This window comes from Nannospalax galili, unplaced genomic scaffold (assembly GCF_000622305.1).
Source record: "Nannospalax galili isolate Female #2095 unplaced genomic scaffold, S.galili_v1.0 scaffold735, whole genome shotgun sequence".
NCBI classification, from domain to species: Eukaryota; Metazoa; Chordata; class Mammalia; order Rodentia; family Spalacidae; genus Nannospalax; species Nannospalax galili.
Genome location: NW_008337053.1, coordinates 1,767,934 through 1,781,749, shown reverse-complemented (window position 1 = coordinate 1,781,749; position 13,816 = coordinate 1,767,934). Strand labels below are relative to the sequence as shown.

General features: G+C 40.9%; 1 protein-coding gene across 1 annotated transcript in view; it reads left to right on the top strand.

The window, feature by feature from the left end:
* The window catches only part of Atp8b4 (ATPase phospholipid transporting 8B4 (putative)), a 194,211-nt gene that overhangs the window by 80,268 nt on the left and 100,127 nt on the right, over window positions 1–13,816 (top strand). Inside the window, 2 exon segments of the mRNA XM_017797827.2 lie at window positions 7,314–7,402; window positions 10,352–10,548. Of these exon segments, the coding sequence (XP_017653316.1) occupies window positions 7,314–7,402; window positions 10,352–10,548 (286 nt within the window).

The window sequence follows — 13,816 nt, the reverse complement described above, 5'->3', positions numbered from 1 at the left end:
ACTGGAGTTTTATGTTTTTGGTTTTTAGTATGAAAAATATTTCTCACCAACAATGTTCATTTGACTTTAAAAATGATTCTGATAAAATGTGGGTGGTCTTTTCGAACATAATGTTTTTTATTTATTCTTTGAGAATTTTACACGTGTTCAATGTATTTAGCTCATCCACTCCCTATTCCCTCTTTCCAATTCCTTCTGGACACCCATCAGCAGGTCCCCTCCAGCTTCAAGTCCTCTTTTTCTTCTTCTTCAAATAACCAGCCAAGTCCAATTTGTGCTGCTGATATCAGCATGGTTTGGGGGCCATCCACTGGACTAAAGACAATCTACAGGTGGCCACACCCTAAAGGAAAATGACTCTCCTAGCTCTTTGGTTTTTTTGTGGGGGAGAGGCTCCCGAGGCCCTCCCCCTTCCACACTGACTTGTTTGACTTGCTTGATACTGTGCAGGTCTTTTGCAGGTAACCTCAGCTGCTGTGAGTTCTGAGCGCAATAGCCATTTCAAATCCAGAAGACAGCATTTCACAACACTTCTTCCCATCCTCCAGCTTTTACATTCTTTCTTCCCAGTCTTCTGCAATGTTCACTGACCTTTGGGGAGTGGAGGTTGTTGACATGGATATATCATTTAGGGCTGAACATGTATCAGTCACTTATTTTCAGCACACTGATCAGTTGAGTCTCTGCATTAACTGTTACCCACTGCAAAAACAAAGCTTCTCTGACCAAAGTTGAGAGCAACACTAATCTAGGGGAATAAACGTAAATATTTCGAAGGCAGTCTGACAACATGACTTTTAGTAAAATAACAATAGTGTTCCCACCACTCCCGAAGGCCCAAGACATCTCTAGCCATAGGATTTTGACAGTCCAGGTATGAATTCCCTCCTGAGGAGCACCTTAAAATCCACAAAAAAGGCAGTCAGTTACCCTCACAACAGTCATTCCACTATTGCACCAATGGACACATCTTACCGACACAGCACTTAACAATAACCTGTAGCTGGGTAAGACTACTGATATCTTTTCTCCCCCACCAACCCATAGAATGCCTTCTAACACTAGGTAAGGTAGCCAACAAGAAAGAAGTTTTCCAGTCAAAGTGTGACATGGTGCCTTCAGCAATAGGGTCTTACCATCTAGTTATGATGGTCAACCAAAATCAGTGCAATAGCCCATGTTGTTTTGGGTGCCTCTGGGATCTTGCTGATCAATAAATCATAGGAAGGTATCTCATGCCTGGCATTGCAATTTTCATTTAATGACTCATGACTTCTGGGAGCAGTATTGCCCAATCATACAGGGTACCTCCATTCAATTCCTTTTTTTTTTTTGTCTTTTGAGACAGGGTCTCCCTGTAGCCCGAGCTACCCTGGAACTCACTATGTAGACCAGACTGGCCTTGAACTCCCAGAGATCCGCCTGCCTCTGCCTCCCGAGTGCTGGGATTAAAGGCGTGCACCACCACGCCTGGCCAAATTCCCTTTTTAAAGAAAAATATGATTTGACAGCCTCTTTTTAAAAAGCATTTCTTTACATTCAATTTCTCATTCACCATTGATTTGTGTGTGTAATGCATGTGTGGAGATCAGAGGATAACCTCTGCTGGTTGGCTCTCTTGTTCCACCATATGGGTCCTGGGCATTGAACTCAGGTCATCATAGTTGGAGGCAAGTACTTTTACTTAGTGAGCCATCACTGTGGCCAAACTTTCTTTTTTCATTATATGAAACATGTATTTGTTTGTTGTTATGTTATTGCATTTTTATTTCATTTCTAGGTTTATTATTTTTTATCAGCTGTATTCTTATAAAATATTTTATTTATTGTTCTTATTTTGTGCATATGTGTATTACCTGCATGTGTGTAAGCGCACCTATGCTGTGCAATGCCTGCGGAGGTCAGAAGAGGGCATCAGATCCCCCTGGAACTGGAGCTACAGACAGTTGTTAGCTGCCATGTGGGTGCTGAGAACTGACCTGGGTCTTCTGCAAGAGCACCCAGTGCTTTGAAATATGGAGCCATCTCTCCAGCCCCCTCAGCTGTACTCTTTCAGTTGAAGTATTTACTCTATTCGAGCAGAACTTGAAGGTGGTAGAACAGAGTGTGCAGTTCAGAAAATAATTTCTCAGTCCAGGAGCTCAGGGTAGCTGGTGTGAGCTCTGTATGGTTTCCTGAGCAGACTTTCACCTGTGAGCATAACTACAGCTCTTTGATATTACTATTATGCAAATGTCATACTAGCCAATTAATAACAGTGACCCCTTTAGACTTCAACAACTGTTGGATTATAAATGACCAAGGATATTATGGACTATACTAGGAGTTTAGTTAATAAGATCAGGCGTGGGCAGGAAATATGGTAGGTATTTATAAGGGTTAAATACTAGGTCAAATATGGAAAGAAAAAAATACCTGAGAGGGATCTGAGAGGGAAATTGGCATGTTGTTAAGGGCCACAGATTTTAGAGATTGTTAAATTTATAGAAGATTAAATTAATAGGTCAAAGAAGAGGGGATAAGAATGCGGGAAAAGGGAAAGGTGTTGAAATAAGAGTGTGGAGTGTGTGGGGTGCAGCTGAAGACTGCAGTAAAGTCTGTTACAGTACAGCGGTGAGAAGCATAAACAGCGGTCCTAAAACCTAACTGAGCACTATACAAACAGAAGGAAAACCACCATGAGACCTATGTGCAAGAGTCAAGACTAATAGAAAATAAGAACTAAAAAGAATGCCTTACGGAGTGATTTGCTGGTATATGTGTGCTGAGTTGAGAGGTGAGGTTCTTAGATCCCTCTGCCTCTAGCAAGCTCCATGTGGTGCTGTGGTGCCAGAGGGGCCAGAGGGGCCTTTGGTCTCTGCAGCCTCAGTGTTCTTAGGGTTCTGGCATGGGAGAAAGGGGGGTTTTAAGTCCTTTCCTGGCATTTCCCTTGGACCCTTGCATTCCACTGTGGCCTTTCTGCTCCTGCATGTCGGTGTGTGAGGGCCCCTGTGTGTGAGGAACGGCTCTTCCCTTGAAGTCCACTGCTCCTTCCTGGGCAGCTTTACTGGTGGTACAGACTGGAGAGGGCTCCATCTGGACTGTGATTCTCAGCCAGCCTGCCTTTGGTGGCTAGGACTAGGACACTGGGGTGAAGTCTCCCACTCAAGAAAACAGATTTTTCTGAGATCCCAATCTTTTAAGTAAAAGAAAGTTTTTTGTTTTTTTTTTTTAAGAATGTATCCCATCCCTAATTTCTAAAGTGTTACATAATTTCATGTGTGCCTGCCTCCCTCTTTCCCTTAGTTTCCTCTTCTTCATATGTTAAATGGCTGAATGGATAAAAATGGGAAGACAATGAGGAGCAGGAGTGTTCTGGAAGTTCTATATACTTTAAAGGACTACCCCTATTTAGCATTTCCTCTGCCTATAAGGAATTTCATTAGTGATATAATAGGTGGGCTTTGTTTATTGTATATTAACTCAAGTCTAAAGCAGTTAATACATGGTAAGGGTGAGGGCAACAGAGTGAGATTATGATGAGCTTTCAGGAAGTGGGAAGAGAGCTGGGGGCAGGGAAGGGAAGGCTAGTGTTTATCCAGGTTGTCCATAGTCCAAGCATTTGTGTTTGGAAAACAAGGGGATCCTGGATAGAAGGGTGGATGGACGTGGTCACTGCATGTATGGAAATATCACAGTGAGGCTCACTAATTTGTATGATTAAACACCTTTTCAAGATGGTTAGTAAACATACCAGGAGATAACAAAACAATCCTCATAAAAATTATGTATTATATAGGGCATGTATAATCCAAATAAAGTATTAACTTTCTGATGTATATTTTAGGCTTTTCAGACTCTTTTGGGAAGCTAATTGTGAACTTTATTTTTAAATTTTTAATTGAATTTTGTGTATTTAATACAGAACATCTTAATCATCTTTATACCCCCTTACCCCATTGATACCTCCAATGACATACATTCTGTCATTTGTGTTAAGGCCTATCATATCACATTACTGTCCCCAGAAGTCCCTCAGTGCAAGTTCATCCACTGTGGTCTAGTCAACCTGTCTAGAGCCCCTCCCTTAAAGGTGATCAACTCTTCCTCACCCAGCAGTAATCAGCTGCCAATAATTCTTCAAGTAAGATTGTGGCCTGTTATCCATTTCCATAGTTCTGTGCTGGATTTTTGCCTGCTTGGGTTTGCATGGGTCTTGTACATGCTGAGACCATTGCTGTAGGTTCATATGAGCAAGGTTCCAGAAGCCTGTAGGACTCTATTTCCGTATGGTCATGCACCTTTTCCCTGGCTCTTATAATTCCTGTCCCCTCTTCCACAAAGGTTCCTGAGCCCTGGGTGGGTGGAGTTTAATGTAGGCGTCCTGTCCAAGGACCCACGCTCTGCAGACACTTATTCTCTGTGTTTTGGCCATCTGTGACCTTTTGTATTCCTAGCTGTCTGTTGCATGAGGGAGCTTCATTGATGAGAATTGAAAGATGCATTAGTGTACTCTTTACCCCTTGTTCTAGGTTCCATGAACCTTAGGTGTAGAGGTTGCATTGTAGATGTGCCACTTAGGCTTGGGCTATTCACAGAAAATCTCTGTATATGACCAGTTGTGGAACTCTGTAATAATCTCCATCTGTTGCAAAAGGAGCTTCTTTGATGAGTGGTGACTGGCATACTTGTCTGTAAATATAAGGATCTATATTTTGCGCATAGTAAGAAATTACAGTTGTCTAGGGATGTGACAAATTTGGGTTTTCTCTAAGTTCTATGACCTCTCCAGCCATGTATATTTGGCTGTATTTACAGTACCACCCATGAGTTCCCTCCCATCAAGTGGGATTTAAGTCCTATTGGGTAGCTGTTGATTATCCCCAAGATAAAAGTGCCACTACTGCACCAATGTCATTTGCTGTGCTGGTCATTGATGTGGTTTTTAGACTTTAAAGCTGGGGCTGGGACATCAATTGATGTTCTCCCTTAGCAGCTTGCACAGTGCTCTCCACAATTATGAGAGTTAGCCTTCAGGGGAGGTGGCTTCCAGGTCAATTCCAGCTCCATTACTCCAAGTCCTTTGTCTGAACTATATCCTTTCTTCAACTTCTGGGAGGCAATTAAGGGCTGTGGCAATAGTCTGCAAAATTTTGGGAGTCTCCTGGACTACCCTGGCCAACAACTCAAAGGAAGGCTTCTCCCGCCTGGCACTGTTTCTTGTTATGTAGCCTTCAGCTATACTCATGTAGAGATATTGTATGGGTAGTTTTTCAGTAGGTTTTTGGATTAATACAATCCCCTCTGTTCTTTTACACTAGCCAGACAGTATTTATCTCGCCTTTTCCCTGTCTAACCATCCCTCCACACCATCCCCCTTTAAAGTATCCCCCCATTTTCTCCATTTCTCCCTTGATAATACCTGTCTCCTATGGTCCCGCCTCTCTTCAGGAACTTGATTTCTTTTAACCTTTCAATTTCTGATCTGTGTGTTCTGAATTGTATTTGTTACTGCATTATTTTTAATATTTCCAAATTATTCCTTCCTTTTATTGACTTGGTTATCATTAACTGCTTCAAACTAGAAGCACACTAGAAACATGTAGATTTTTTAAAACAATGGCATCTGTTGTCTCTTTCTGCAAAGTTCTATCTGGGCTGACCTTATTCTATGGAGGCCAATTCTTGAACAATTTCCAGAATTCTAAGTCGCTAGTTAAGAATATGTATATCTTAATGACCATTGCTGTAGCAATATTAAATTACTTTTAATGATATATCTTCCCTTTTAGAAACATTGATCTGAGAAAGAAGTATTGATATACTAATAGTAATCATATTACATAATCTGTTTCAAAATTGTTACTTTTGCTTAATGTATATTTTTATGCATTTCATATTTAACATCTTGATCACTTTTTTTAAAGTTATTATTTTTATTTTATGTGTATGAGTGTATTGCCTACAGCTATGTAAGTGCACCCATGCCATGCAGTGCCCCCAGTGGTCAGAAGAGGGTGTTGGATCCCCTGGAACTGGAGTTATGGATGGTGGTGTTAACCACCATGTAGGTGCTGGGAATCAAACCTAGGTCCTCTGCAAGAGCAGTCAGTGCTCTTAACCACTGAGCCATCTCTCCAGTCCCCCCATCTTAATCATCTTTATCCCCCTTCCCCATTGGCACTCCCTATACCCTCACTGGATTTCATGTATTCTGTCAGATAAGTTAAGGCGTATTGTGTTGTTAGTGTATTCAGACATCCCCCAGTGCCAGTTCATTCACTGGTGTCTAGTCAGTCTATCTAAAGTATCTTCCTTAAAGAATATCAACCCTCTCTCACCCAGCTGTAATCAGCTGCCAATAGTCCTTTGACTAAGGTTGGGGGCCTGTTTCTCATTTCCAGAGTTCTATGCTGGATTTTTGTCTAATTGAGTTTGCATGGGTCTTAATGCATGCTGACACCATTGTTGTAAGTTCATGTGAGCAATGTGTCCCAGGAGCCCGGAAAACTCTTGTTTCCTTATGGTCATTTACCTCCTCCCTGGCTCTTCCAATCTTTCTGCCCCCTCTTCCACAATGGTCCCTGAGCCCTGAGTGGGTGAAGTTTAATATAGGAGTTCTGTCTAGGGACCCATACTCTTCAGACTCTCTACACTTTGGCCATTTGTGGCCCTTTGTGTTCATTGCCCTCTGTTGCATGAGCAAGCTTTGTTGATGAGAGTTGAGAGATGCATTAATATTCTTTCTACCCCTGTTCCACTATGTTCTGTGAGCCTTAGGCATAGAGGTTCTGTTACTGGTGTGTCACTTAGGGTTGGGCATCTCACAGACACTTATTTTCTGTGTGTGACCTGTTGTGGAACTATATAATAGTCTCCATCTGCTGCAAAAGAAACTTCTGTGATGAGTGGTGACTGGCATACTTGTCTGTAAATATAAGGATCCATACGTAGCATATAGTAAGAAATTACGTTTGTCTAGGGATGTGAAAGACTTAGGGTTTTCTCTAAGATCTATGACCTCTCCAGGCATGTGTATTTGACTGTTTACAGTGCCACACATGAGTTCCCTCTCATTAAGTGGACTTTAAGGCACTTGACTTGGACCAATGGAGCTGGAACTGACCAGGAAGCCTCCTCCCTGAAGACTAGCTCTCATAATTTTGGTGGACACTATGCAAGTTGCTAGGGAAGAAAAGCAATCAATGGTCCAATCTACCTCTAAAGTCTAGTAACTGCAACAATGACCAGCACAGCAAACTATAGTGGTGCAGTAGTTTAGGGATAATCAACAGCTACCCAATTGAACTTAAAATTTGTTACTTATTTTGCAGGTCCTGACACTAAACTAATGCAGAACAGTGGTAAGACAAAGTTTAAAAGGACAAGCATCGACAAGTTGATGAATACTCTAGTCCTATGGGTAAGTTACTGTAGCAAAACTAGGGAGTACTGCTAACCATTGCTGTCTTAATATACTTCATGTGCTCTTCTGGGAATTCTTTTAGAAGCCCGTGATCGCCTATGAAACCTTTGTTTGGGCATTTTATACTTGGGGTGTTTGCTGATTTCTTTTCCCTGGATTATGATGTACCGTTGCCAGTGGTAGGAGTGAATGTGAGAGGTAGGTTAGTGTTTGTGTTAGTTCTCCACATTTAAAGGATTTGTGTTTGGAAACTAAACAGTTCTTGAGATAGTATAGTGCTTTGTTGATTTATCGCTGTCCAAATCCTCACTAAGTCGATGTGGGCAGGGCTGGCTTCACTGGCCTGGGACCTGTGCAGGTACAAATGGCTCCATACTCAGGAAGGCCGGACGTGTGGTCTGTTGAGCTACTGTTGTGTAGAAATTCTAAATAATTCTTGAACAAGGAATTTTGTGTTTTCATTTTGCACTAGACCCTACAATTTGAAAAAAGTTATTTATTTATTTTACATGTATGAGTGTATTGCCTACATGTAAGTAAGTGCATCCATGTTGTGACACAGAGGTCAGAAGAGGGCATCAGAGCCCCTGGAACTGGAGTTATGGGTGGTTGTTACCCACCATGTGTTTGCTGGGATTCAAAGCCAGGTCCTCTGCAAGAGCAGCCAGTGCGCTTAACTGCTGAGCCATCGCTCCTGTTCCCCCTTGCAAATTTTGTAGCTGATTGTTTTTGTTTTTTAAATGAAACCTTGAGGCCTAAATCAGAACTTCTTCACAGGGGCACACGGGCTTCATGAGTTCTGTTCTCTTTCTCTGGTGAATCTTCTATTTTCTCCCTTATATTTTATAAAAAGTATTTTCTCTACCATCTGTTTACCCCAAACATGTATTTCTCATATTCTATCCTTTTACCCCTTAAGTTGGTGCTCTTTCGTACTGTCAATCTGATTGTTTTTTGACTGTGTCATGTGGATTTTTCTTTTTGAGGTACATTTAGTTTGAGGACAGTAACTTTGAAATATGAGGACGGCAGCATTGATTGGATTTCCTGGCACCTAATCACAGATTTTCAAGTATTCTAAATGAATCCGAGCTCAAATGTGTTTGTCTAACTGATGTGTAACATCTCAACTCTGAATAAGGGAAGAAGGATGTTAACACTGGCCAGGCCCTGCACAGTAACAGGACTGTGTCTGCTTTATTTCCCACTGACGGCCTGGGCTTCTCTGAGCTACCCTCATTCCCTTGGGATCGAGTTCTTGGAACCTGTGACACTCCAAGAATTCCCCATTTTAATGGGCCTAACCCCACTTCCAGGGCTTGCATGAAAATTGTGTGTGTACCACAGAGTAAAATCACTGCCTGTCTCAGCTGGCTATGGCAGAAAATAGGATGATCCTCTCAGGACCTGAAAACAAAATCCATCCTTAAATTAGGGCATTCAATACAACATCATTACTTTCAATGTTTTCAAGTCATTACAGTCAATTAATTTATAGTATCAACCATTAAAACAAGGATACTGTGATCTCCAGGTGCAGGAGATTCACATTTCAACTTTTCTTAGATGATTTTCTAATATACCTTCAATGAGGTTTTCCTCAACTCTGTCTTCATATGCCCCTGTTTTATTCTGGGGAGAAAGAAGAAAGGAGCTCTAGAACTTACGAGTATTCTCTCTTGGAGAAAAAACTGAACACATTCCTGTTTTCTAGGCCCACTATTGCCTTGATATTGGCTCCTAACAAAATAGGACACAAGTGGAGACTTCTATCATGTTGCTTATTTCTGAGTCTGGGGGTTTGGACTCACCACCGATGACGTTGTTGTCTCTCTAATAGCAATAGCTCCAAAGCGTTTGCTTCTCTAATTTTGATACTTATTATATAAACGTGGTAGGCGTTTCCACCATGCTTCCCACTTGAAAAAAATTCAAATATATGTATCATTGAAGTATTTTGGTTAGTACTTTACAGACAGTTCCACAGATCTACAGCTAAGCTCTTGACCAGTCTGAGGCAATTCTTTGCTACGGATCTTTTCTTCCTTCTGCTTTTATGCCTTGGGTACCCTTGTACTTCATCATCCATACAACATACCTTTCAAAGTCAAAGGAAACATTAGTAAGTGTACTGGTTTCTTGTTTTGTTGCTGTGATCAACTATCTGACAAGAACAATTTAAGGAAAGAAGAGTTTATTTTGGCCTACAGTCCAGGGGATATAGTCATCATGAAGGAGAAGGCTGGACAGCAGAAGTGGAGGCTGGCTGATCACCTCGCATCTACAGTCAGGAAGCAGAGGTGGAATGCCGGTGCTCAGCTTACTTTTTCCTTTTTATGCAGTCCAGGACGCTGGCCAGGGAATGGTACTGCTCAAGTTTTAGGTGGCTCTCTCCACCTCAATACATCTAGTCTAGTTAATCCTTACAGATTTGCCCAGAGGCTTGCTACCATAGTGATTCTAAATCCCATCAAGTTGACAATTGACATTAACCATTACAGTGCTATTATACTTAGACAATAGATGTAAACTGGGGCCATCTAGGGAAAAACAGGGCACACTGGGTCTCCTTTACTTAAAGCACTTAAGCATGTGTGCTTATCACAGACTGAAGATGTGAAGTTAGCTGTGTGACTGGAATCAGCCTATGGTTCAGTCTTTCTGTGCTTATCTTTTTTCCTGTTTTGTTTTTAATCTGTAGATGATGATCCTATCTGCCACAGAGAGTTGGTGGGAGAATTAAGTGAGAAAATGTGTGTTAGATACTTAGCCACACCTCTGATATAAAACTTTAAATTTTACTCATATAATGAGTTGTAAGTAAGAAGAAGTTTATGTAACTTGATTTTCAAATGACAATTTCTTCTGGGAATTGATTTATAATTAGATTGTATTGATTCGACTAATTTTGAGTTAACCTTAACCAGACTTCTATTCTTATTGCAGATTTTTGGATTTCTTGTATGCTTGGGAATTATTCTTGCAATAGGAAATTCAATCTGGGAGAATGAAGTTGGGGGCCAGTTCAGAGCTTTCATTTTCTGGAGTGGGGGCGAGAAGAGCTCCATGCTGTCAGGATTCTTAACATTCTGGTCATATGTTATTATCCTCAACACGGTGGTACCTATTTCATTATATGTGAGGTAAGATGAGAGTGTATGCTTCAAGAAGTCATTCCATCGAAAGCCTTTGTTTCAGACCATAACTTTCATTTGTTTTAAAATGACACCAGTGAGGTAGATGATTGACTCTGTGTGTGATCTGCTACATCTGTTATGAATGAGGCAACTTAAGCTCTTTAATTCTGTTTAACTTTTACATTTTCAAATTATAATAAATGCATTTTATTTTCTTCTTGATTAGATATGGTTTCTTAGGAATGTTTTTCTTTGGAGCACATGACCCACACTATAAGCTCATGCAAGGTGATCAATTAAAATCGGGTTAGTCTAGGGTAAGAAAAAGAACATTTGGGCATGTTTGTAGAGATGGTCTAGCTCCAGATACCTGGATGCAGATGCTGTTTGCTAACTTGGTAACATTGGGAGCACTACCATCCAGTGCCTAAGTCTCTTCACTTTAAAAATGGAGAAAATAATAGTTCTATTTCATGCGATTGTATGAGGACTGAATAAATGCTGTAAAGCTCATAGAAGAATGCCTGATACATTGTGAGGCTTAGTGAATACTACTCTCCTGTTATTGTCAGCCATTATAAGCAAGTACGTAAAGGCTTAAAAGCAAGGTGGATAGTGCCTGTCCATTGGTAGGTAAGTATGGTTCATAACAATCCTGATCTATAATTTCTAGATTTAATCCCACAGAGTAGAATTAAAATGGTCTGCCACTCTCTGTACCTGTCTTCACCTTTCCCAAGTGTGTTCTCTCCATGCACGTGTGTTTGATCTACATGTATGTGTTCTTTCTCTCCATGCATGTGTGTTTGCTTTGTGTATAGTCTCTCTCTCTCACTCTCTCCATGCACATGTGTCCTCTCTCTCTCTCTATGTGTGTGTGTGTATTCTCTTTCTCTACACACATATGATATATTTTGCCCCCCATCCCCTTCCTTCCTCCATGTGTGTGCTTGTGTGTGGGTGTGTTTGAAAAGACTTAGAGTCTGGCTGTAGGGACTACTCAAGACATTCTCCATCCTAGTCCTATCAAGACTTAGCCAGACATCTGCAAAGATACCGGAGTGTAGGTGGGACTTCATTGTTTGACAGTCCTCCTCATCAGGGCTTTAGCAATATACAGAATCTCCAGCTCTAAGTCTCCGCTAATTCTGACTAGCCTCCTTTCCTGTCTGCCTAAAGACCTGTCTCTGATGAAGAAGGGCAGCATAATGCACAAAATTCACTCTTATTTTGGATAATGCTCAGGAAACTGAAAATGTCAAGTTGTAGGGAATTGACTTAAGTAGGGGGTGTGACCACAACACCACAAACTGCCTATGTCCTTCTGGAGCTGTGGTCAGCAGGGGCTCTGTGTAAACTGTATTCTACTGGCTCATTTTGACTCTGAGCACCTCTCATGCTTGTGTCCCATTATAAAGCCTATCATAAATCTGACTCTGCCAGCAGAGCTATGGTCAGCTTTATAGTTTTCCTTTTATGTCCTAAACAAAAAATAAATGCACACAGTGGCTTACCAGCTGCATGTGTTCAGCTTCATATGTTCTTATAAAGAATGCGTGCTCTCTGTACTTTCTTTCTTTGAACTGTCCCAGCATTTTTATTTAATGATTTTAAAGAGTGATTTCTTTAAAGAGACTGTGGTTAGATTTTTCAGGTTAGGAGTTCTTTTAGTTCTAGTGTGCAGTTGTTGTAAAAACATATTTGTAATATTCCAAACCCAGTTTTTAGTCTTTGCATTGCTAACAATATCTGTGTAACCTTAGAGAAAGGCTTTTCTGTGCCTTAGTATACTTGTTAGATGTGTGCTACTCTGTAAAATAAGAGGTTAAAAACTCACTTCTAAATTCTTTTCTATTTCGTATAATAGTACCCTAGTTTAAGATAGCATTCTATGTATATATTCACATATATTTGATGTCAGCATAGCATTTTATTACTTGAAACTGCTTTTTCATACATGTCTTTTTATGATTTCTAAAAGTACTCATGGATGTTCTGTAACATGAAATATGATGCCTTTCCATATTGCATGATTTTTTTCCTTCTTTAATATTTTGCATAAGGTATGTTCACACTGTAGCACTTATGTCTCAACACTCTTAGGAAGATATATCTCACCTGCTGAAGTGGGGAGATGACTTGCTCAGGATTATGGAATTAATTAGGGCAAAACCAAAATCCAAACCCATGTCTTCTGACAGTTGGCACTGTTTTCCTTCCATCCTTAAGCTGCATACGATTTAGCATAGGTGAAGATTAAAATGTGAGGTTTTTCTCTCACTGAATAACAGTGATTCTGGTCCCAACTGGAGGGGGAAAGCATTCCAAGGAATTTCAGGTTGTTCGGTTCTAAACTCCGAGACAGGAAAAGAGAACTCCCAGGTGCCTCTGCTCTGAGCGATGAAGGCCTTCCACCAAAGCTTCCATTAGGCTTTGAATAGGTACAACAAATAAATCAGGGCCATATGTTACTTGAGGGTGAAAGTGCATAATTTGCTTTGAACCGTTAACAATTCCAGGTGAGCAAAGACATTTATTTTGATAAGGTATTTCTATGCTGTCAGTGTGTTTATCTGTTATGTTAAGAAAGTCTCAGCCTCACTTTTTAAAATACATCATCTGAGGAAAGACAGTCATTGTTCTCTCAAGGAACTGGCCTCGAGCATTCCTTTTAAAAATGTTTTTTATTGAGTATTTTTGCGTTACAAATAATAGATCTTAATCAAATTTAGACCCTCCTCCCCATCCATAATCCTGTGTATTCCCCCCATCCCCGCTGGATTTCATGCCTTCTATCAAATATGTTAAGGCCTATCTGGCCAAGCATTGTACTCAGATTTCCCTTGATGCAAGTTCATCCACTGGAATCTAGCCAGCCTATCTAGAGTCACTCCCTTACAGAAGATCAACTCTTCCTCGCCACGCAGTAATCGGTTGCCAATAGTTCCTTGGCTAAGGTAGGAGCCTGTTGCCCATTTCCCCAGTTCTGTGCTGGGTTTTTGTCTGATTGAGTCAGCATGGGTCTTGTGCATGCTATCACCATTGTTGCAAGTTCCTATGAACAAGTTCCCAGAGACCTGAAAGCCTCTGTTCCTTATATTCATGCACCAATCCTAGCTCTTACAATCTTTTTGTCTTCTCTTCCAAAATGGTCTCTGAGCCACGAGTGAGTGAGGTTTAATATAGGAGTCCTCCCCGGGGACACACACTCTGCAATCTCTTATTCTCTATAACTTGACCAGTTGTGGCCGTCTGTGTGCATCACACTCTGTTA